Source organism: Apteryx mantelli, chromosome 4 (assembly GCF_036417845.1).
Source record: "Apteryx mantelli isolate bAptMan1 chromosome 4, bAptMan1.hap1, whole genome shotgun sequence".
NCBI classification, from domain to species: Eukaryota; Metazoa; Chordata; class Aves; order Apterygiformes; family Apterygidae; genus Apteryx; species Apteryx mantelli.
The window spans coordinates 30,764,741-30,790,939 of record NC_089981.1 but is presented as its reverse complement, the minus strand read 5'-3'; the positions used below and the strand labels follow the sequence as shown (position 1 = coordinate 30,790,939).

The 26,199-nt window shown below is 39.3% G+C and overlaps 1 protein-coding gene across 1 annotated transcript; it reads left to right on the top strand.

Moving 5' to 3' along the window:
• On the top strand, positions 1-26,199 carry DKK3 (dickkopf WNT signaling pathway inhibitor 3). The gene is made up of 7 exons (XM_067296140.1): positions 1-207; positions 2,135-2,272; positions 2,802-2,885; positions 19,309-19,401; positions 21,442-21,586; positions 23,465-23,621; positions 25,837-26,199. Exons 1-7 carry the CDS (start codon positions 10-12, stop codon positions 26,075-26,077), a joined length of 1,056 nt encoding a protein of 351 aa, XP_067152241.1. The 5' UTR covers positions 1-9; the 3' UTR covers positions 26,078-26,199.

Below are 26,199 nucleotides of genomic sequence, written 5' to 3'. Positions count from 1 at the left end.
GCCAGCGGGATGCGGCGGGGAGCGGGAGCGGCGGGGGGGCCGCGGCGGCGGCTGCTGCTGGCGGCGGCGGTGCTGGGGGCCCTGTGGTGCGGCGCGGCGGCGGGCGGCGGGGGCCGGCGGCGGGCGGCCAGCCTGGGCGAGATGCTGCGGGAGGTGGAGGCGCTCATGGAGGACACGCAGCACAAGCTGCGCAACGCGGTGCAGGAGGTGAGGGGGCGCCGGGCCGGGCCGCCGCGGGCTGGGGCTGAGGCTGGGGCTGGGGCTCCCCCGCCGCCACCGCCGCGGCGCCGCACCTGCGGGCGGGCAGCGCCGCGCTAACGGCTGCCGCGCGGCCGTTAAACCGCCACGTCCTGTCGGCGCCCGCGAGGACGGCGGCAGGCTGCCGGGGGGACCCTGCCCGGGAGTGCGGACGGGCTTGGGTGCCGGGCGGCGAGCCCCGCACGGAGCCAGCGCCGCCGGCTGCCGCGCCGGTGCGCCCTTCCCTGCTCCTGGCGCCGCGTTTGTCGCCTTCAGGCTTTTCTCTGCCCTCCTTCGCGGCTCCTCCACGCAGCCTCGCCTCGTGTCGGCTGCTGTGTTGCGGCGGGCTCCTGCGCCAGCCTCCCCTGCGTTGGCGATGTGTGCGTTGTGGCGCGGGAGGCGCGCTGGAAGCAGGCCCGCCTGTGCGGGCGAGTAGCGAGGGATTTTGGACTAAGGAAAAAAAGTATGTGGCCAGGGGAGGACCGAGGAGTTACTTTAATATCCCTGTACAGTTAGGAACTAAGACACAAGAGATTAGCCCAAAAAAGGATTTAAAGAGTTAAGGCAATCCTGAAAATACACGTAGAGAAGCAGCTTACTTTTGATATAATTCATTATCTCGATCTCAAATTACTTACCCAAAATCACACAGGACCTATTTCAAAGCCAGGAGGAGCTAAATCTAGGTCCTGAGCCATTATCTCATATCTCAGTCAAAAGGCCTTACTCCCTGATACCTTTTATTTATGGGCTTTTTTTCCTCCTTGTTAAAAATCTTCCTTTTAATTCTGTCTATCTGTCTGTCTCGGGGGGGGGGGAGGGAGGGAGGGAGAAACATTTTACTGGCAATCCACTAGGGAAACAAAGCTTTGTCTATTTTAATTAGATTGTTTCTAAACTTTTTTTGTCATCTGGACGATTAGTCTATTCTACCTCTGTCCTCCATTTCATTTAGACTGTAAACACATTGAGGCAAACTGTATCTTTTTAAGTATGCTTTACAATGCCAAAAAATATGCTCAGTCATAAATAAGGTTGTAGTTAAAATTTCTGTCGATTTTACTGTTCCTATAGTCGACGTTTATTCTGGATTGAGGACTGGTCTGTATACAGCACAAAATGGGGAATGTTTGAGCTGCATGATAGCAGATTAATGCTTTATACTTAAAAAGGTTTGCAGCTGTCATTTAAAACAAGCAGACACACCAAAAGAAAGAGATTTTGTCCTAGGAAAAATTCTGTTGTTCAGCCTGGCTGAACTTGTGGCCTCCTAGCTCTGTTACAGAGATTGCAAATAACAAAAGTGACAAAACTTACTCAGAGTTCGTACTGTTTACGGGACTCATACCCTTTTGTTGTGCTTACTCTGTTTTCTAATTCAGAGAGCACCCTCATGACCTCTGCGTTGAGTCTTCACCTGGCCTGCGGAGACAATGGGAAATGAGACAGAGAATCGCACTGTGCGTGTCTGTGCCCTGATCTAACAGGACCCCTTCTGTTAACCAAGGGGCTCTGGCTGCGGCTCTTTGTCCTGCCGTCGGATGGGAAAGCCTGTCCTAAGCGTTTGGTGTTTTTCTGGGAAAGAGAAAGCTGGGCTCTTGACTGATGCAGATGCCTGTGTAGATACCAAATAGTCACTAGTCTCAGCATACTTTTTCCTTGTTACCTAAACAGTCCAGAGCTCAAGGGTTTAGCTCTTCAGCGTTTCTCTAGTCCATTAAAAGCTGCCGTGGTCACTCTCTGAAATGGCTGAGTAAGTGTTCCCATACAGTGGGGATCTATACTAATAACATCATGTAATTAAACAGGGTATTACTAAGGGCAGGATGAGAAGTGTTACTTGTTCTGTTTTGTCTAATCATTGCTGATTTTCAGTTGGTTTATTTAAATTTGCCAGATGGAAGCTGAAGAGGAAGGGGCAAAAAAACTGTCAGAAGTAAACTTTGAAAACTTACCTCCCACCTACCATAACGAGTCCAACACAGAAACCAGAATTGGTAATAAGACTGTTCAGACTCACCAAGAAATTGATAAGGTATGAGAAACCGTACACAGAAAGCTGCTGGTTCTTACACAACCTTTTCTTCAAAAGTAAAAACAATTCTGCATGTTTTGGGGAAGAGAACTAGAATCTGAGTGTTAACTTCCTTTGATGATGATTACTTTGGGGTTTGGTTGTGTCTGATTTGCTTGCCTGGTCACTGTGTAGGGGCATATATAGTAAAAGGTTAATGTGAAATAAATTATTTTGTTTAACGGCTGCCAATAATGTGTGCTTTGAAAAGAAATGCTAAAAATGGAGCATGGGTATGGCAATTATATAGACCATAAAAGAATGATCATTTCCTGCTCATTTAGCTTCATTACAGTGACATATTAAATAGATGAGGAGGTAGCCTTGTCACTCCTCCCTCCACCCCCCCCCATGGTTTTATCTGAGTGCCAAAAAAATTGGGGGAGTGACAAAAGGGGGAAAGTTAGTTTTGAAGAATGTAAGACTGAGAGTAACAAAGGACTAATATGGTTTCACAGTTTGATTTATTGTTCCTCTTTTGCCACATCAGGTTACAGATAACAAAACTGGATCAACAATTTATTCTGAGACGGTTATTACATCTATAAAAGATGGGGAAAACAAAAGAAATCATGTAAGTGAACATGTATTTCCTTTTGAAAATTAAACAAATACTTGGGGTTCATCATTCAGAAGAAAGTGGTATAGTTAATAGATTGGCTTACTCAAATTTCTGAGTATTTTACAGCACAAAACCATTAGGTGCAAGCAGTCAGGTTTTTTCAGTTTAACTCAGCAATATTATATTATGAATTGGAAGGAGAGTTTCAATGTTGTGGTTAGTCAGGGGGCTTCTTCCTATTGTTGAATTTGTCTGTCAAATGTAAATATTGTACTCAAACGGCAAAGGCAGTTACGCAGCTCTTTCCAGTGAGTGCTAATAAACCCTTCATATAACACTGCTTCCTAGATGTTCTGTCTGCGCTTTTGGGTTTTATAGAAAAAATGCTTTACAGAATTTTAACACTGGGAAATAAACCCCAAATTGTCTATGATGGGTAGGCAGTGGAACAATATATGGCACTATTTGCTTTTCAGCCTAGCCTAGTGATGGAGAATTGTTTGTGAAATGTCATTTTGGGGAGGGGAAGAAGGGAGAGAAATAAATTCCCGTCACCTCTGGAAACATGGTTGTTTGAACATTTAAAAAAATTAGGGATATTATTTGCCTGAGTTTTGCAAAAACAGATGCATTTGCTACATTTCACTATTTGTCAATAGTCTCATTAGAAATTCCCATCTTAAATGCAGGCTTTAGGGCCTTTGTCAGCAAGACAAGAAGTGATGAACTGGATGCATCAAATGGCTCCACATTTTTGTATCAGCGTAATATCATTATCCACAGGACTCATGAGAAAATGAATTTACATGTAAAGAAAAATCTGTATTTTTGATGGTAGAGATGTTTTGCTATGTAAGGAACCACAATGAAAGGCAGAGGGCAGTGAGAAATACTACTACAGGCAGCAGTAAAATCACATGCATATTCTTCTGATCTTATGAGCATTTAAATGAGCACTTAAGCTTATACATTTGGTCTGAAGGTTTTAACTGGCACATGCTGGTAGTAACTAGAAAATCAGCTTCTGCCTGGTGGCTTTTTAATATTCCATAATTTTTGCTATCATTTTTGTTATCATCCTCTGACTAAATTTTCCTTCTTCCAGTTCCTATTTTAATACTGCTATTAAAGTTGAAAATGACAAGTGGCAACAATGAAGTTGCTTGTGTATCCTATACTTGGATTTTTTTGTTATTGGCAAAAGTGGTAATGAGATGATGTGGTAAGTCAAGGTACAAAATAAATTGCAACTATTCTAAGCTACAGATTGGTTTTCTAAACAAACTGTTATATTTAACATATTCCAAGATACTTTTTGATAATGAAATATGTGTAATGAAGGCAATTCAAGTGTTTTTTTTTTTTTAAGCAAATATGATCATCATCTTCAAAAATGGTGTACAAAGAGAAGCTAACCTTTCAGTCTTCCTTAGCAGTGGGACACAACACTCTGGTGTTGTTTCACAATGTATTTTGTTTGCTTGTCATAAGCATCTATCCATTCATCACAGCTGTAAAAATATTTTTAAGTTAGCTTTCCTCCAAGGATCATACAGAGATTCTTAAAAGCTTCATAGATAAAGTAAGTGGCATTATCTACATTTTCCTTATGGGAAAGTTGCCTCACTTACCAAACCAGTGCTACATCCAGACCCAACATCATGATTAGTCTTCCAACTAAAGAGTTTGAGAGCTGAATACAAACTTTTGTCAAATTTCATGGTAGCAGCCCTTATTCCATTATGAAGTAAGTGTAAACAGAACTGACGATCAAGTTAACTACAAATCATTTAAACACTGGGGGGCTTTGTTCATCAACATCCTTACTGCAGCTTCTGATGAAACAAAACCACATTTGTTAACTTCTATTCCCCTCTCCCACTTATTTTGAACTTTCAACTTGCCAAGGGTACAGACACCTTATTTAGAGGTTGCCAAGTTAGAGGAAAAGGTAAATGAAAAAAACAAACAACAGCCGTGCTTGGTTGTTATTTAAGGAAAGAAGGCAAACATGCATATATTAGTTCGACTGAGAGATGCCTAGCAGAAGGAAGTCTAAAAATACTTGAAAATTGTAAATATTAAGGAGGAATATGAATTACTTAGGTTACTACAAAGGCAAAGAACTATTCTAGGAGTAATGACATGAGACTGAGAGTTGGAAAATGGGGTTAGAGCAGGAAAAACATCCTGCCAAGGAGAGATCTGTCAAGTGGAAGGAAGATTTTGTCCAAGTTAAAAGGACCTATTGCTTAGATCTGTAAATGTAAGACAAAAATACTGGGAAAATGAGTTGCAGAAAAATTTGCAGTGGCCCCTTAGTTCATTTTTGTATACATAATTTTCACATCTGAATTGTTGTGACATTGTGGGATGTTGCAGTTGCTTTCCAGGCAGCAGGTTTCCCCAGGATGTTGGATCCTGGAAGAGTTGTTCTGCTTTTTTGCTGCTTATTTTACATGGTAGCAACAAAGCAATGTGTGTTTAGCTTTTGTATTCTCCAGGCATCTGCAAATGGAAACCTTCTGAAATCTATTCAGAGATTACCACTGTGGACCTCTAAATGCAACTAGTATATGCCATTCTGTAATACGCATTTGTAATACTTATCAGTGATTTATCCTGCTGCTCGGTGTTGTATAACACAACAAGCAGTTTATAATTGTAGCTGTAAGTATTGACAGTCATTTGAAAAGGGCAGATACTGACATTTTCTAATAAAGTTCTTTGATGGAGAAGTTGGTAGTAGAGGCCATAGGGAGCCAGTCATTGGGAACAGGACCTCTGTTTTGACACTAGTCAGGTAGCCTTCAGATTGGTGCTCTCTTTACAACAGCACTTCTGTTTATATTTTCACTCTGCAAAATATAGGAAATAGATGTGTGGTACCACATAAACTCTAGTTTTGTGCTTGCTGGGAAGCTTTGACTGCTGCAAGCCAAACCTGTTTTGTAGGTTCATTTTACAGGTTCAGTTTATAGACTTGGTTTATAAAAGTTAAGGATTCTCACAGCTCCTGCTCTTTAGGTACTCTTACTACAATTAAGTGGTAAATATGAGAATTCATCAAACAGCTTAGCAAACCACCTACTCTGAAATGAGAACTCTGTATAATTTATTACGGCAGTAATTAGTAATAACTGCAACTCCACAACAAATATATGTATATACAGCATGCACATGTACACACACTGCATATACGCTGTTACAGAAATATTAGGGATAATCTTCCCACGTACTTTCCTCTCTCAGACAGTGTTTCTTTTTGGCTTTGTGTCACACAAGTATTCACTTTAGACTGTGCTTGTAGTTACTAAGTGATTTGGTTGATAGTATTGTGCTGGCCAGAAGACTATCAGTGTTCCAAGTCTCCAGAAGAGGGACTGGGCTGCTTGCCATTTCTGGCACTGAAATCCAGTTCTTGAGAGGTGCTACATTATTTGGAGGTGCCATTTACATTCCCAGACTAACATTCCCTTTCTCGGATGTCAGTGAGGATTGACAGTCACCAACATAGTTGTCGGGCTTAGATCCAACAGTTTTGCATCGCTAAAGAGGCCAAATACAGGCTGGTCATGCAGGTTTTTATATCCATGAAGGGTTTTAAACCCACTTGCACCTGGGCTTAGAGCCCAAATGTTTTTGTAACTTACTTCTCTTGGGAACATTGGTTAGTATGCAAGTTAGAAGAGTTATTAAAGTAGCAAACTCAAGTGTAGAACACAAAGTAACAACATTCTTTAGTAACATATGAAGATCAAAATGTTGCCCTTTTTTTGGCTAATCTTATTTCAATTGTGATATATTAGCCTAACCAGTGAAAAGCAAGCATGAAAAATAAAAATTAAAAGAAAAGGAAGCAAAACTGGTACTGCTAAGATTTGCTGCATAAAGATTAGCTGAATTTCTCACTTGCATTCAGAATAATATTTTATATAAACTACCTGTTCTAATTCAAGGCCACTGTACCTAAGGATTTCTTTTTTCTGTGTTCATTTGGTAAATAAAAATAGCAATCGTTTCTTTTTAGCAAGTATATATATATTTTTTTACATCAAACTTTCATAGAAATATACCTGATTGCTCTCAATTCACTTCCTTAAAATAGGTTTTTAAAGATGCTGATTCTAGGGATGATGTACCAGGGAGCTGGAAGAGTATCATGCATTATTCATTTGGCTTTGGCACAGTTACTGCAAAAAATATTCCTTTCTTTTGCCTGTCTTTATTTGTTGATTTTTTTTCAGAGCACAACTGTGCCTTGTCATTAGTTAAAAAGTACAGGTCAGTGTTTCTTTGTGGGAGAGTTAGGAGAGGTGCCTCTAGTGCAATTCTGTGCAAGGTGCTTACTCTTTCTCTGCACGGGGTACAGTGTCTGTATGCACACATATATTTGGTACCTGCCTTCTTCAGATGCAGCAACTAGCTAGTAAGTATTTTTGAACAGTCTCAGGTCCTTAGGAAATAAGCCCTATGATACCAGGGCTTTATTTCTGTGGCTAGAGGGTGCTGGCTGGATCCCTGCAGCTCTGGTCAGGAAGGACTCCTTTACCATTGTGAAACCTCTTTTATATGAAGCAAGATGACTTGACAGGTTCTGGAAGTGACTGTCTGGTGGTTTTCTTAAGTAATTATGGGCTTGACCTTGATGTGCTTATTGAAGAAATTTGCCTAGAGAATAAAAGCTCCAATAATTTTAAAGATTTATCCATACAGATAAAATAGTATCCTCATTATAATGGCCTATTTAAAGCCTCTTTCAGCCTGTAAGTAAAAGATTTACCTTTACTTCAATAGTAAAATAGTAAACAGAAATAAAAAATAGTAAATATTACTCTCTGGGGTCCTATTTCCCCCACAAGCTTGCAAGGCAAGATTTTCTACAGAAAAATCTCCTTTAAATTGCTAAGCTGTAGCACTTCATAACCAAGCATCCAGTTCTCTGGGGATATCCAGAACTGATAAAATAATTGCTGGATTCCCTTTTGAGCAACTTCTGTATGATTTCCCTAAGTGTGTTCACAGCCACATTCTGGAGTTGCAATCGCAGAGATTCATGCTGCTCCAAGGAGAGGGTTCCTACCAATACTGAAGAGAAAATAAGCTTTGAAAATTGAGACGCAAGCATTAGTGGAAGGGAAATTGCAATTTGTCCATCAGCAGCACTGCAGGAGAGTAGTCAATGGCAGAAGTTAGAACATGCAATACCTTGGTGTTGCCTTCTGCTCCCTGTTAATGTCTCAGGGAAGACACTTGTTTTGGTCATTCCAGTCTAACATTTGAGTCCATTTTTTTTGTTTCATTTTTCACAGAATTTCTAGACCCTGGTGACTTGTAGTCAAAAACCTTAAACTATCAGTAGAGACACTAAGTACATTCTTGGCTTTAAATCCTGGTCCCTCTCTAGCCAAATATCCTGTAAGAGTTAAATTTGGTGGTTTTTCTGTTCTTAATCACTTAATTAATTTGCACTTTTAGATTGCTTTTCAGTTAACTGTCCAACCTACACTGTTGACATCACTTGTCACATGCATCATCTCTTGTCTAGTACACTCCTCCCTTTAGGGTGTTTTTAATGTAGGGGTAGAGAAAGGCACACAATTTATTTTACTTCTTAACTAATGATTTGAGAGAGAATTAACAAATCTGAATCAACTCTCATTCTTTTTCATGTTCACATACTAAACACAGTAGCTTGAATAGATCATTACAATGATAGTGTAGACTGAAGTTTTCTGCAAAATGCATGAATAGCTTACAGCAGCAGTCATTTTAAAAGGTGAGCCGTAGTTCCATCAGCCTTTTGTAAGGAGAATATCTACATGCTATTGTATTGTCTTCCTTCACGTTCCATTGGTATGTTTTAAGTAGTTCTTCTCAAGTGCTTGCAAATCATAAGTTATATTAAAAAAAAATTTTTTAAAAAAAGCCTCTTGTAGGCTAGATTCCCTTCTAGTCCCAATCTGCCTAAATTCCTGCAGCAAGACTACTATGTCTTTTCTTATCTTACCCTACATGAAAAACTATTGCTTTTCACTAGCAGATCTACCCTCTATTTCTTTCAGTCTCTTTTATAACCTCTCCAAAGCAATGTGTGTAAATTTGTTAACCTGTTGAATGCTAGCAATCTGCTCATAGCCCACAGTTACTCCACTGGAAAAGACATGAAGTAGTCATGCAAAGTGAAGCTAGCAGTTGGGGTTTTTGAGCCCACTTAGTGAAAGTGTTCTGATAGTGATCCTGAGAGGCCTGGAGAGGGATACCAGTGTCCTGTTTCGAAATGAGCAAATGCATCCCCTAGCTTGTGTTGGAGAGCCAGGGCTCTTCAGCCAAGCAGGGTTCAGACATTCTGAACGTTTTGCTGAAGATGTTTGGTTTTGGTTTTGTTTTTTTTTTCAGTGCCAGTCTTGGCAATGTAGAGTGTGAAGCTTAGGGGAAGGTGGAAAAGAAGACAAGTAGCTCGTGTTTGTTACAATAGAAACACAATCGAAAATGATAGAGAGAAGGGTGAAAAGGGAGAGAGGACATAGCCGAAGATGAAAAAATTGTGCCAGTGGTCTATTGGTCTTACTTGTCTCTGCTTCTGGAATACTTTTAGGGTATGTATTGTGTTTGTATAGTGAGACGTATACCCTTCCTATATGGAAGGTGTGATGGAGTGTACACATATCCCTGAGTGTTCAGATCTAACTCCACAGGTATGAAGTGCTTCTTAGTGATGCAGAAGCTATTAAGAGGTTTAATTTAGCTCACTGATGATAGGATGGTCTTAATGCAAATAACAGTGTATATCTCTAAGACCAAAATATTATTGGTCATCTGATGTTCACTGGACTGCAGCTAGAAAAACCTGAATGTTAGCCTCAGTGAATGGAAAGACCTGTCAGCAGGAGTTTGCAAAACATGAGTGTTGCCTCTGATCCTGCATGAAGAAACTTCTCCAAAGAAGAACGATGGGAAAGCTATGTAATCGCCAGCAGAGATGTACGTCATAGGGCTCTGTCCACACCTTTATTTTCTGACCTTAGTGCATTCTGAGTTGGCTTGTCTCCTCAGAGAGAACAATGCCTAGAAAGCTATGGATCCACATGGAGAACCGGGAAGTGTGTACAAATATATGATGCTTTTGTAATACTATAGTGCTGCAATAGCCATGATGTGGAGAAAAGTGAGACCACAGTTTCCATGGACTCAAATATCATGCTTGGTGATCTTGAACAAGCAAGCAGGTATAAACAGCTGCTAGACCTTATCAGAGTGAAGAGAAGCAAGGTGCCTTTTGCTGATAGATGGGACAAACCAGGCAGGTGTTTTGGCTGAAAATAAACAACCAAAGGTCAGAGAACACAGCTCATTATCACGTTTCTTGTCTTAAATAGTGGCTCAAATTTACAGGAAAAGAACTGATGCAACAGAAACCAGGATACTCTTAACAGTATCAAATCCTGCTCTCATTTATATCAGTGAGAGTCTGAAGTAATTCAGATAACTTTAGTGAATTAACTTTGCTAGTAAAGAAAAAAAATAAAAAAGAGCAACTAGGATTTCCTTCATATTTTCCTATTGTTCTAGTTCAGTGCAAGGTTTCTCCTGTCAAATTAGGCAAACAAAACTCCTTAGTATTAATTAATATTCTGAAAGCAATGTTCCTTATTAGTAATTCAGGTCTATGCCTGTGTTTGGAGTTGTTTTAAAATTTGCCAGATCCTCGTATGGTGTATTTCTAATCCAGTTAAGCTCCAAACAAAAAGAATATTTTTATGCAAAATCATATTAGCTGAAGAACTGCCTCTCCATTTTTATCTGAACTGTTATTCTTTGAGTGGCTAAATATTGAAGGGAGAAAGATTTTCTTGGAATAAATATATCCTCACCAAAAATAAGCTATTACTGTAACACAGTCACAGTGCCTAGAATTAGTTCAGTTCTCAGGGTGATTGTGTTAGTACAAGCAGAACAAGAAATCAGGTTTATCCCTAAAAGACTGCAAGACAGACTTTCTCTCGGAGAGAGTAAGTGCGCATCCATTGTTCATTAGTGTCCAACTGAAAGCCTGAAATGTCAAAATCCTCCAGTGATGGAGATGATATATTTCAATGCTTTTCTACCCTCACTAGAAAGGCTCTGCTGCTGCAATTTAAATGTATTCTTGTCCCATTTACATCTAGGAAAAGAAAATAGTCCTTTTCCTCTACAATAGCAGCGGTCTCCCTCATAGTCATCTCTGCTTTAGGCACAATCTGTTGTGGATGAATTCTTACCCGTCTTTGGTATTTCTGTTCTAGTATTATTATCTTTGGCAGACACCTTAAATACAGTAAGTAAGGCCGTGGAAACTGTAAGCTACCGAAAATGTGAATCACATAAGAATAAAATGCATAAGACTCAGGGTTTGAAAGAAATTCTGAATAAATTCTGAACTGGGGGCAGGTTGTCATCTTACTGTCTGTGTTACTCTTAATTTAATGATTAAGATTAGCAGGGAGCTAATAAATATAGAAATCCTGTTTTATACTGTTTTTCCTCTCTCACAGATGTTTCACATCCTTGCTCTGTATGGCTACTCTAGATTGTTTTGTTTTTGTAAAACTTCAAAATTTACATAGTTTGGTAGTGAATCATGGAAACCTTGTAGCAACTTCCAATTGTAGAGAGGAGATGTCTGCATTAAAATTCAGCCTCTGGGCACACCATTTTATGAGAGCTATATCTTTATATGATTACTGACTGCTTGGAAATAGTGGCACTTTAGAGCTCAGTAGCACAGGTTTACAGTGTTTCCATAACTGTTACTGTTTTTCAAGTTACTTGGAATAAAAACTGCAGTCTTTTAGATCACAAGGTTTTAGACACATCTTCTGGATATTAAATGTCAAAGAATTGCTGTTCTCCAGTTAATAGGTCCATAGGAAGGATACATTTTTCTATTAGGACAATTTTTTGCAAAATCATTAGGGAAACTTTCTTCATAAACATGAATTGTATTTTATCCTCATTTGATAATCACATACCATGTGAAAGAGGTTCTCTTAACATGGAGCAATTAGACACTGAGTAAATGGCTATTGCTCTTGGGTCTCAAATACTCTGATTTCAGAACATTCCTTTCTGTATATGATTATAGATATACAAGAGCTTGGAGTTTTTGTGTAATAAAAAAAGGACTGAGTCCATAGCATGGATAGCATGGCATCAAGTTTCACGAAGGCTTAAGGGAAGATTCCCTTGCCTGAATTCCTACCATCCTACTCTGCCTATGGTAGACATTGGCTTGACAAACAGAAGGAAAGAACAGAAATTTTCATGCTAAAACTTGTCCTGCCTGCTCTAGGGCAGATGCATGGGACAAGAAGAGACCTTTGCTATGGCAGACAGCCACTGCAATGTGTAGCTGTATATGTATGTGTATATGTATATGTATATCCTATGGCCCACTGCAGATTAGGTAGGATTTTGTTCCCTTTACTTACACCAAAAAGCTGTTCCAGACTTCACTCCTTTCTTAGTTGGATACCTTTTAGTTTCCAGACTAAGTTAATTCACTGCCAGGTTATAACTTATATATATTTTCTTTTTTTGTCTACCAAAATTGAACAGTTCTCCTAGTGTGCTTCCTCTGATACAATTGCAAAATAGACTAAAATAAGTATTTTGTACTGTGTTCCTGATGGTCCATCTCTACCAATGCACTGCTCAGGAGCATTCACTGAGACCGTAGTCTTGCCAGGGTCAGATTATTACAGTGCTTACTGAGAAAAAGAGGGAGGGTGGGGAAAAAAAGTCAAGTGAATGCTTTTGCAGAAGGACCTGCTCTGTAATTATTACAGGACATACAGAGGTTTGGAGGGTAGATGAACAGAATGTGATCTGATAGAGCATCCAGGCATTAATGTCATTAGTATCCCAACTGAGACATTTGTCAGGAATCTCATATTTTTTGCTTTTGTGTGTGTCCTCTTTTTTCCATGAAGTCTCAGTTCCTTGAAGCTGTGGATAATGTGAGATTTTATTTATATCTTTTTTAACCAGGAACACTAACTGCCTGGGAGCCTGGTCAGTGACAGGATCACTGTATTTGTGGTGAGAATAAGCAGAGAGTAGAGAAGGGGATCCTTACACTAGCTTTAGTGACAAAGCCAGTTTATCGGGTGACTGCAAGCTGCCCAATTGATTCCCTAAGCATTTCTATAGCATATTAGGGCTCCTGTAACTGTGCTGCTTTTGGTACCTAAAGCCAAGCTCAAATAGCAATGGGATGTGACTAACACCATAGTTTTGAACTCACATGTACAATCTTTTTAGTGTCCTTTTTTTTAACAGTAGTCCTTATTTTTATGAGTGGTATTTACTTGGCAGGACAGCAGTAAGAGGTTTGCTTTGCTGGAAAGGATTACAGAGGTTTTGAACTATTTCAAGGCAATTTAATTCATATCTTATTAAGGATGAATGCATTATGATGTGCCCTGTCTAGACAACTAAGAGATTAGGAACCAGAATACTATTGCAATTCAAACTGTAAGGCAGTATTCCAGTCTATGTAATTCTGTCATTTTTCTAATACATGTAGCATATAAAACATTTTTATGCTTTTTTCCTTACTACTCAGCAGCGTTTACCATCTGCAGTAGTAACAGAAATGTTTTTAAGGCCAGTCCTATGTGAAGTGTCTTGTAGCAATTAAAAACCAGAAGGGGATATGTAAACAAAGAAGTATACATTAACCCTTACAAGTGCTAATTGCTAAGAAATGCCAGTTTCAGTGTGAACAAGTGATTTTGCAAGAGCAGTTCAGCTATGGCTGAAATTATCATCTTCTCCCAGATATGCTCTGGTGAGTCCTGGAACTGGCTGGGAAGGATCCATAGCTACCATTTATGGAGGTTAACATTGAGTTTTACTTGGTTCACAAATCTTGGAAGAGGAAATTTCTTTGTATTAGGAGTTTTTAAGAAACCTCTGAAGATTTTTTTTGTTTAGAGAAGCTTTTGAAGCATAGTTGTCCCAGCAGACTGCAAGAGGTTTCCCCAGATTGTTACTAAAAATTGTTTTCTAATTGTTGCACCAGCTGCCTTTTTAGCATAGTTTCATACTTTGTGTATTTCCTGGCAAATTTCTGAACCTGTCTGAATTCAGTGCACTTTGCCTCTATACTTTACAGCTTGTGAATGTGAAATCATAGAGGGTTAGAAATGAACACTTCAGAACAACCGGACCGTCACTTTGACACAATGCACTGTTTTGGCTTACAGGCATTGCCAAGACAAAAAACATGCCTGCCTCTCCTTTGGTTGTTAGATGGTTTCAAAAGGTTTGTAGTCACAAACTGCAACAGGATCAGAATAAGCATGCAAACTAAGCCATTTAGTTTCCATAGGGAAGGAAAAAGTGGTTCTTTCATTTGAATCCCACTTGCTTTTCTCATGGATTCAGTGTCAGTGCAATCAGTGACCTTGGCAGACAGCTGCTACTGAGTTTCTTCACTACAGCTGCACCTTACCCACAGGAGTGTTTTGTGTTCTGTGCACTTTCCCCTTCCATGTTCAGTGTTTAGGTTTGATAAATGTGTTAATCACCACTGAAAAAAATGTATATGAAGTCACCAGCAGCCCTTTCCTCTCTGCTTTCTTGGATTCTAAGCTAAAGTGTGAGGAGCCAAGAAGGCAAGGGAAACTCATGCCAGACAGGCATTTGCCTGTCCCAGACAAATATTTGCTGAAGATATGAGTAGTGAAGAGAAAGTTTTGTTTAAAATTATCTTTGAAGAAAGAGTTTTTGAGTATGTGGGATGGAGGGTGTGTGGGAAGCAGGGAATAGACTAACAAAACTTCACTTTTTTATTTAAAATTGGTTGCATTTTGAAGGTCAGACTATCAGAATAGACTTGAGCATATTTTCTAGTCTACTCTGAGGATATTAAAAAAATAGAGTTGATTAGGAATTCAGGGAAAAAAGAGCAAAGCAAAACGAGCATAACTTCAGTACATAATATATCATCAGCAAAGGAGCATGTTAAAAACATTACCATAGTGAGGTATAAAAACTATTTGAACACTGCAAATGAAAGTGGGTTTCTGTAAGAAAGTAGATTAACTCTGGCTTTGTAGTTCTGCTTTTGTAGCTTCTCCCTCTTTAAACTTACTATGTTACATGGGTAGAGGATAATACGGTCCACATCACAGTTGGCTACCCTCCACCATTCAAGTACAATCTGCCAAAAGAGCCCAGAGTGCTTTCAAGGTCAAAGGAATGTCAGTGGGTGAAGTGTAAAGACTGTCTTATCACATTGGAAGAAAACTGTTTTAATTCTGTGCTTTTCTGCATAATGTAAACATTCAACTGGAAGGAATGTGCTCTTGTCAAAACCTGTTACACCAGTTCTGACTTGTTCACTCCCACGCCATTGCCCGCTTGGGCATCTACGTTGTTTTTCTGGTAGTTGTGTCAGTACCATACTTCACTATCACCACAGTTAGTAACTTTTTAAAATCCCAAACGTGGAAGCTAACCGTTTCTTAAGAAAGCAAATGATACCTTGGCATAATATGCCAAAGACAAGAAAATCTAAGTTTCTTTCAGCCGCAGTTCAGTTTTAAGAGCCTAACTCAAAGCCTAACTCAAAGCATAGGGAACCTTTTCCACAAATTTCAGTTGTCTTTTGTTTTGTTTTGTTTTTTCCTGTGGGCTTTGGAACAGATCCCAGCCCCCAAATTGCTTTCAGGTGTTGCAGGATATTCACTGCAGGGTACAATATTATAATTAAGAGTCCAAAGGATGCTAAGTTTATACTTACAGGTACATAGCATGCGCTGCTCCTTCCTGACTGCTGCTGTTTACAGGTCCTACTATACCCATAGGCAATCCTGCTTTCACTCTGCATCCTTCTTTAGCAGCTCTCAATCAGCATATTTCCTTGCTGCTACATTAAATTAACTGGTGTAACATCTTAATGGATTTCAGAGAGATGCACAGCATTGGAAGTGTAGCTGATTCTGTGCTGCATGCCAGAAGCCAGTGCCCCTTCTCTGCAGTGTACACATTGGTGCATCTACAAAGACAAAAATATTCTGAAAAATAAGTCAGTTTGCAGAATTCCAGAAAGAATTTTTTTTTTGATTCCATTGCAGCTGACGAAGATACTTAGTTTTGCTGCTTGTTTGGCAGCTGTTCTGTCTCAAGGTCTTTGTGAAGCAATAGTGCAATTAAGAAAAAAAAAGGCCACACATATTCATGTGTAAGCGTTGCTGGGTTCTGCACTGACACTTGGATTATAATACTTGAGTGAAGGAGGCTGGTTTGGAGGGTAGCACCAGATTTTACAGATTTAAGAGAGTATATGAAAATAGTCTTTTTCCTTGTCCGGAAAGAAAACTATGAAGGAATTCTTTCCCCAACTGAAAAACCTCATAAAGCTGGGGATCCAAACTGCTGGGACGTAATTCAGTAAAAGGATAAAAAAAGGGGGGTTGGCAGGGGAATCATTAGTGCAAGAAAAAGCAGTGGCTGGAGAACTGCAACTTTGATGTTAGGTTGTTTTAGAGCTAGAGAGAGTTATTCCATGAGCTTAAAAACAATTATGGCAAGATTCCTCCTCTGTAGAGAGCAACAATTGGAAAAACTGACTGCATGAAACCTGGCTGTTTGCCTGAAAGCGTATGGAATAGGAATGAAACAGTATAGTTTATTTTGAATATGGCATGGCGCAGACAGAGGGATTCATGAAAGAAGCTGACAGAGTTAACTGCTGACTGGGAACCACAAAACCTCAAACATACTACATAACATTTTGATTTCTACCCAGCTGATTATGTAGCAACACAAACTTAAAAGTAAACAAGCAAAACACACATTATTACTGTGCTAGAAAAACGAAGCTGCAAATGCATTATGGTAATTTATAGGAGCCTGGATTCAGTGATACTGATCTCTTAAAACAGCTGAAATGACTGCTTCTTAATTATAAACATACCTGGGGTGTAACTTCACTGACTTAAAAAGGAACCAGGCCACAGATTGTGCTTGCCTTCTGTTCTATACTCTGGGTAATCAAAGTGTTTGTTTGAAAAACATCTCAAATGGCCAGAATGGGTAACTTAAAGCATTGCTTTTCATGCAGAGCAGCCTTGTTTGATACAGTGCAAGTGGCTTTTATAAACTTGAATATGAAGAAGATGTGAAGACAGTATAGCAGTTTCACAGTGTAGTCATTTCCTCTTTCAAGTGATTATGGGTGAGCTTCACTTAAACTTCTTACTGAGCTAACTGCATTATTTATTCACAATTTACATTTCAGCCCAGCTGATCATGTAGAAACACAAAACCCAATTGGAGTGGGGTGGAAGAAGTCAGTGGGCTGGGGGGAAATCACCTAAGGAAGTAGAAATACAAAATTAAAAGCTGAATAGAAACTTTAAATAAAGGTTGCACAGCTGAGAGTTGATCTGCTCCAGAAAGCAAGATTAATATCTACCAAGGAGTAGTCAAGTAGTTTCTTCAGAGAATTCTGGAATTATTGTGTAACTCCTTTTTTTTGATACTGGCAAATAACAAAGATATAGTATCAACCTTATGATGATAGAAAACAAAATGCAGTACAAGTGACTCATGCAGGAACTGTGCTGTAATTTATTCTTCTATTGGCTAGATTGTTTCCAGCCTGGAGAAAATACATTTCAGAGAACAGGTGTAATCACTTAATTTTGAAGAAGTAACCATTAAATGGGAACAGAAAGCAGTTTCCCTGTGAACCAGACATTCCAGGGATGCACAGGAATATATACTTACTCTCTGTATTAGGGATTCTTCCTCACTGCCATACCTAAACAGCCTGCAGAGCTGTTTTGTTCTTTAATTATGTATTTAAAAAAAAAAAAAAACCACGGGGAAGAATTTGACCAGTTTGTACTTTCACCCTGTGCGGCACAGGTGGAAAGCAAGCCTTCTCTGCCACAGTACTTGTGGGATTTCTGGGTGGAGAAACTTCAGTTTGAGTCTCTGGTTCAGATAGGAACTTGGGTGTCCCTCTCAGCTCAAGCGCATGAACGCTTTTGTTAAGGCCATGAAACGCTTCCAGGCTTGCAAAGCCAACCATGTTGCCTAGGTACCTTGCTAGTCTGAGGCCTGCTGGAGTGGCTTAGCTGGTAGCAAAGGTTGGTGTACTGTGCGTTAGGGAACTGAGGTTGTTTTTTTTTTTAATTTATTTATTTCCCCTGTGATGTATATGGCTCTTAAATACTTGCTAATCCTAAATTAGTGTTCAAATCTATCTACTAAATAGTCATGTGCAGTAAGTAATCTCTGGGGAAAAATACTGAGTTTGTTACATGCATTTTGAAAACATATGAAATGCAAATTACATTTTTGGACTGGCTAAAACTTAGCAAAGGTGAGCTTGCTCCGTTGACAGCAGGGAGATATCAGAGGAATGGCATCAGCTGAGAATCTGCTCCTGCATATTTTGCAATATTCAGGTGAAATTGAAATGAGGATTTGAAATTTATGTGTGTGGGTATTTAGACACTTGCAGCTGTGAGCTTGCAGGTGATGAGCCATGGTAATAGTTATATCACAGGCATGCTAATAACCAAGAAAAGGAAATTAAGTGGTGTAATGACATGTATTGCTTTCCAAAAGTACAGGCTGTAACGTAGTGCTGCTGTTACCATAATGTTCCAGAAATGCTTAATTTTGCCAGTCCTGTGGAAGCATTGCATTTTGAGCATGGAAGCTGTTGCTGACAGAAGTGCATACACACTGCAAAGATGCTTAAGTTTGTCTTAGAAGAATTTGTCTGCCTCTTGCAAAGGAGGCCGGAGGAAAAGTTAAAAGGAAACAGATTTCTCCCTTCAGCTTGTCCTTACTTGCTTATGGAGGCTAGCTGTGCTGCTGAGTTTGAGGTCAGCACTGATGTTGCTGGGGAAGAGGAGGGACAAAAGTATAAAGCTACCTGGCCTGGAATCAAGCAAGCTGTTGCAGATGATCTCCCACAGAGCATGAAGATACTCCTCCTGGCTGCTGCAGCATAGCCTCTTCCCTTCAGTCTTGCCTGCCTTCTAGAAAATAGCCAGCAGGTAACGAATCACAACTGAACTCTAATACAAGTGGAATAGACTTAATGCAAATTTCTTCAGTTTTCTTTGCTCAAAAGAGCAAAACAAGGAGTGAATTAATTTTCTTGAGGTTGCTGGTATTAATAATTCTACAAGAAGCTAAGCCACCTAACACTTTGAGGGCAACAACTGTTAAGTGTGCCAGGAAAACAGTGTTGTTTTATTACAGAACTGTTGTCATATGGAAAAACCCAAGGAAAGCTTTTTTTGTGTTGATTCCCAAATAAGAAATATAATCAATTTCCTTTCTTAAGACCTTCTGGCATTTCAAGGAGAGGTATGGATTTCTGTCACATCATGGCAAATCACACTTTTATCCTTTTCTTTAGGAGTGTATCATTGACGAAGACTGTGAAACAGGGAAATACTGCCAGTTCTCCAGCTTTGAGTACAAGTGTCAGCTCTGTAAAACCCAGCATACAGTAAGTCCTGAATGATATGTGATGTTATGTGGTTTTTAGAAACTCACTACATATATTATTGTTGCTGATGTCAGCAAAACAAATTGTTACATATACAGATGCACAGCTTTCCCTGTGAGGCTAAAAAATGGATGTTTTTTTTCCTTTTTTTTCCTCTGCCTATTAACACAACTAAGTTACAAAGTTTTTGTTCTTGTACACTTTAAAAACCTGCCCTCTGCTCCATCTGACTCTTTCTTGACTTCAGTTAGGTAGGGTAAGGACAACATAAACTAAGGTATTGTAGGTTGCCATAGGGATGGGAAAAGAGCAAGTATCATCCCAGTTCTTAAGACTCAGCTGACAGTTGGCCACTTCCAGCTGTTGATTCCCAGAGAGGAGAGTTACAGCAGTCTGCAGTCTTCCTTGCATTGACCACTTGTACAATGCTGTAGTTCAGTTCTTACTGTACGGATCTTATAGGGATCATTTACATTATTTGAATCCAGGAACTTCAGGAAGTTGTGAATCTCTGTCCTTTGAGCTAAAAGATAGATGTTGTTGGTAGTAGCTAGAGCTAGATTAGCTACTGGAGGTGACAGCTGCCTGAGAAGTTCAGACTTTTTTTGTGGGGAGAATCCAGTTTAAGTTCAGTCTTTTAAAAAAAGCCTTTTATCTAAACGTCCCTTTTCATTTATCATGGTGATGGGCTGTGGTGAAACAAATTCATTGCTCCAAGCATTTGCAGACTATTAAATCCAGAAGCAAGCCAGCCTTGCTGTAAAGTCAGGTAATCAACAGGATTATTATAATCTAAAAGCAACAGGCTGTTCCTGCAATGATTTAAAAACTTAATTTGGTAACTTCAGGGAGCTTTAATGACTTTGGTGGATTGAATGCTTGCTTAACACAAGTCCTGCAGAATTTCAGTTCAAGCATCATTAAGAAAGCTTATTCTTTGTTTTAGAAGATGTTAAATTGATAATTTTTTACATTAATATGGAGTAATTAAAAAACAAGATTAGGATGTTGTTGAAACCTACCCCCCCCCCCAAACCCCACTTTTCTACGCAGTCCTCAGTAGAACATTAGTAGTATAAATAAGGTAAAAATTGTGTCCTAGCTCCACTCCTGTTGCAAAGTGAGCTCAGACTGAAGGTGGCTAATCCATTCTCTTAGAATCTCCACAATAGTGCAAACAAACAAACAAAAAAACCCTCTTTATAATTAATGGGTCTTAATAGTGCTAGTATAATCCTGCTTCCTTCCACATGTAAGCACACCCCATGTGATACACCGGAAAAGAAATCCTGCTAATGTTGTATGGCTGCCCAGACAGGGCTTTACGCAGACTAAAAAAAAACTGTTAAAGTGCTCACCTACTAGGAATCTTTAAGATATTCATCAAACTACCTACAAAAACAAAACAAAACAAAACAGAATGACACACTGCTTTCATTGGGTTGATCCGTTAGGTTTGTGTAGTTGAAACATTGGGACAATTGTTATCAAAGCTATCTAGAGATTTGCATTTCTCCTTTTCAAAGACACTTGACTGCAGCTGAGGTATGGTTCGTATTACAAATAAAAACAGGATTTTGGTAAGATTGAATTTTGCTCTTTGAAAGCAACCCTTCTGAACAAACTATAAATTACTGTGTTTAACAGTGGAAGAAGTAACATTTTGTACTTTTTTTTTTTTTCTTTGAAAGCAAAAGGCTGTCCTGAAGTGCACATTATACTGTAGGATGTCTGGCTACCGGTCACTTTTCATGTAAATGCTAAAAAAGGTTTGGGGCTTGTAAGACTGAAAGTATAATATACATTAAGTGGTGCCAGAACTCTGCCTTTGAGGTCCTTGTCTAGCAAACAGTTCTAGGAGTGTTTGAAATTGAGAACATAAGCAAGTCTCTTTAAATAGTAGAAATATTACATATGTATGTTCAAAACACATATGCAGTTGTCCTCAGGACCAGGGTCTAATTCTGTGCTTAGCTGCCTGTTGATACATGCAGTTAGTGTTAGAGTGACAGTTTCGTCATGTGCTTTTCCATTTGTAAGCATTGCTCACGGGATGTCGAATGCTGCGGGGACCAGCTTTGTGTTTGGGGTGAGTGCAGGAAAGCTGCTTCAAAAGGAGAGAACGGCACCATTTGTGAGAACCAACATGACTGCAACCCTGGAATGTGCTGTGCTTTTCAGAAAGGTACTCAGGTTTTTGTTTTTTATTCTATTTATTTGTTTTATAATACAGGAGTGTTCATATTTAGCTCTTTTGCTCAGGTGAAGTGGTTAAATCTGTATGGAATCACTGGGTCATTCTCCCTTGCCCTGTGGAGTGCTCTACATTAACTTCTTTATAAAAGAGTTAGTAGAATTAGTGGAAAGCACTCCAACAGGAGCATACAGGGGTGAAAGAAAAGCCTACTGCACCTAAACAATGAGAACTGTATAAGAAATATAAAAATTTAATGTTTGTAAAGAGTATCAGTCATTTAAAAGCTGCAGAGATCTGTGTCAAACTTTCACTCAACATAGCAAAAATAAAGGCATGAAAAGTGGCTGACAGAAATTGATTTGAGCTTGTTGAAAGTGACTTTTCCCTCACGTCAGCGGGTCGGCCATCAGAATCAGACTGTAGATAAGTTTCATACGCTGAGTTTTATATGAGCTGTCTGTGGCACCACAGTGTACAATACTGACTGCATACACAGAATACACACTGGAATGATATTTGAGATTATGTTGCCAGTCCACACAGGAATGTGAAACTTGATTTACAGAAGGAAGGAGAGGAGGAGGAGAAGATAGAAGGCCTGAAACTAGTCCTAAATCCTACCTGGTCAACCCCCACTCCTCCCAGCTTCTTCACTGTTTTCCACTCACTAGTTTCTCACTGCTTCTATCATAACTCTCCTCATTTTTGTAGTGACAGGATACAGTTCTGATTATCTTTCTGTCCAGGGAAATATTTTGCTGTATTGTTCTTCCCAGGTTCTTTTTAGTGAGCAAGAGGTTACCTCTTACTTTCACTGACAGTTGGGCTGTCTGTCCTGCCTTCTCTCACTGGTGGATCAGGCTACTAGGGCATTTCAGGAGAATCAAGGCAAAAGCTCATTTCAAGCATCATCTAAATGCAAGTGGGTCTGCTTTTTTCCTCGTTGACTTGGAATATTACATAGCAGACTTTCCCTGTTAAGAAAAGTTTCATTTCAGTAAGATTTGGTTAGATCAATTTTGGTTTATTTTCATCAGGCTTTCCTCCTAAAGCATTTACAGATTTTGCTGAGCTTTATCAGAGAATTCTTTGTAATCTCTAACCCTGAAAAAGCAGTTTTCCTAAGTGTTCACACTGCCACGTCGGTAACGCGTAGCCATTGCTGTTAGTAGTGTTAGGCGAGGGAATACTGCTTCTATAGCCCTGACTTCCATGGGATTTGAACAAGCAGCATCTTAATGCTGATTATTTCCACTGCATAAAACCTTCACACTAGTTTGAGTACAAGATAGAGCTTGGCCTGAAAACAAACAAATTTAGAATAAACTTTTAATTGAGGAGGAAAGAATACAATAGATAAAAATATTGATTAAAATTGGTGAAACACTGTCATTAAAACTTAAGGGAGCTGCTGATTAAAGGCAATGGATTTCATTCTCTACAGTTGTCTGCTTTAGCAGTGCTTTATGGTCTTCAGAGTAGGTGCAAGTGCAGTCTAGGCCTAACCTCAAGGCCTTTCTCCATGACTGGAGCATTGCAAAAGGTTGCACTAATATAGGGTAAGACTGCATTTGTATGTGTATTTTGTATATAGAAAACCATGGAGTATCCACTGCTTAAGATATGATCTGTTTTGGAATTAGAAACTGCTGATTCACATACATGTATATTTTTACACAAGCCTGTTGTATGCAACCTTGATTCTGAACTCTTGAGAACTGAACTCTTAAAAAAACTCTCAAAAAGAGATTAAGTAAGTCTGTCTTCGCCTGTCTTGTATATAGAACTGAAGTTTTGAATTAGGTCATCTCCGTTTAGCACTCAGTTAATGAATTCTCCTAAACTTAACTTAACTTTGGCATGCAGAACTACTGTTTCCTGTGTGCACTCCATTACCTGAAGAAGGTGAACCCTGCCATGATCCTTCCAACAGACTTCTCAACCTGATCACCTGGGAACTGGAACCTGATGGAGTACTTGAACGATGTCCATGTGCAAGTGGCTTGATCTGCCAACCTCAGAGGTAAGGATCCTCACTATAAAGTGTTTTGACTGATTTTCAAAGTCACTGATGAGAAAAGATCTCAGACTTACTGTGTTGTCCTAAACAGATGTGCCTGAGCTTAGCAACAGCTTATTCCTGGTGTAAATGCAGTTTGTGTGTCAGGCTGGTATTGCTTTTTAATCAAACGAGTAATAGCAGCTGTTTAGAAATTACATTTTGATTTCATTCTCCGCATACAGCCCTTGTCCAGCATTTTTCTCTGTTAGATCAGGTTTTGCTTGATAACTGTTCCTTTCATACTTACATATCAAAAATATTTTATTACATGAGGTAGGTATGTACATGCATGCTCTTGTACTGATGATTTACAGAAGGTAATTTCTATCACAAGGAAAAAGGCAGATGTCTTTTTGCTTGCTTTTCCCTTCAGTTTTGGAATGATCTGAGAAGCCAGTTTCCCTACAGCTGACTTAAGATCTGCTGTCCAGATATGAGACACTTCATACTGTGCAGACTTCTTCAGTATCATTATGACTTTCATGGAGAGTGAAGTACACTGACTCCATATTTTCTGCCAGAAACTAGAACTTTAAACATATACCTTTTCCACTGTTCTTTAAAAGGACAGTTATTTACATTATCAACATTTTCATTGGAAGAAAGCAAGATCATTTCAGTTTTGCACTAAAAGCATTTTAGGAAAACCTGTATCTCATCTGTGAAACAATAAGCTTTCTTCTTCAAGTTTCTTGGTACATTACAACTTTCATTCTAATAGCTTTTAACAAAATAGCATAGCTATATTTCTTATATACTGTGATAGAAATGTAGATTAATTTCTCTCTTCTTCCCTGCCCAACGCTGTTTTTACATTTTTTTTAAACACATGAAAAGCAATGAAATAGCATTTTGTTTCATAAATTTGAACTGAGGAAGCAAGCAAAACTGATCCCATCCTTTCAGCACTGGAATTTCAGTTAATGTGCAAGTACTGTCAGCCTCAGCCAAGATATACCAGCAGTATGTCATATGTAGTGAGAAGGAAAACATTTCAGATTAAAACATAAAAGACAAAAATATATTAGGAGGGGGACTATAGCTTAGCCATCCAGCTATAGCTACAAGAATTATCTACCTGTCTAGGATTATTACAAGTACAGTAATACTGTGCATACTCTGCCTGCCAATGACTCACATGGACAGCAGGCTAAAGCTGCTTTTGTGAAATTACATGGTGAATCTGAACCTTTGCTATTAAAAGAAACAAAACCCCCCATCTCTGCTCGAAGTGACCCTTGGCTGAATGTGTGCCTACTGCCTGCTAGTGCCTGAGGAACACATGGAAACTATCATCAGACCTTTCCATTATATCCTAAAGAATATAGTCAGCTCAAAAAATGAAGGTCTAGAAGCAAAATATATGAGAATAAAAATATACATGAAACAACCTTTAAAAACATTGTTAGTTCATTTTCCCCTGTTTTTCAGTGAAAGAAACTGCAGCTTTAAGCAGCAGTTAGTTGAGGCAAGCCTGGCCCAAGCAGTAGTCCGTTTGTATGCCATAACAGGGACTTGTAGTCCTGTACAGCCCCTTGCAATGCCAAGGGACACTGGATGCACAACCTGAATAATCAAGTCCTATTCCCCTGTCTCCTGTCAATAGGCATAAATTTTTCTTGGTCCATTTTAAAGTTCCTATATCAAATGTGGGATGTTTGCAGGCAACTGGACCCACTTTTCAAAGCAAGTATAAAAAACAGCAGCAAATACAGCTATTGGGCCGTCCCATTTAGAAGCAAATTTATAGTGTTCACAGTTTGCCAAATTTTAGTTTGATGACAAACAACATGGACTTTTTTCTGCATTCCTCTGAAGCTAAAGTATTTTGTTTCTTAACTTGGTATTATGCCATTAACAGAAAGGAGCAGTCACCATGATTGCTTGTGGCAGGAGTCAGATTGTGCTGAAGCCCACTGCCATCTTGTGTCCCAGTACTGAATGTGTTTTGCTGTTAGGAACCTGGTACTAGCTCTGCATGTGAAAATCTCATCTTCAACTCGCCAACTGTCAAGCATGTAAGAGTCAGATGATTATCAAGTCAGCTATGTAGATCTGACAGTTTTATATATCTAACATGCTTTCATGTGGGGAGGAAATCAAGATTTTTATTAAGGAACAGGCAAAAGAACATAAAAAGATGCATTATATGACTATGCCTTTCTTTTCCCAACAGCCACAGCATGATGTCTGTGTGTGAACTGTCCTCCAGTGAAACCAGAAATAATGAAAAAGAAGATCCCTTAATCATGGATGAGATGCCATTTCTCAGTTTGATACCCAGAGATATTCTTTCTGATTATGAAGAAAGCAGTGTCATTCAGGAAGTGCGTAAAGAATTAGAAAGTCTGGAGGACCAAACAGGTTTGAAAGAGCCTGACTCAGGTCATGATCTGTTTTTGGGAGATGAAATTTAAAGTCTGAACACCAGACAGTTTATTCACAGTTATTTCTAGGAATTTTTGTCTAGCATCTTGCTTATATAAACCCTAAACATGTACTGCTGGATAGAAGTGCAATAAACAAGGTTTTCAATGAG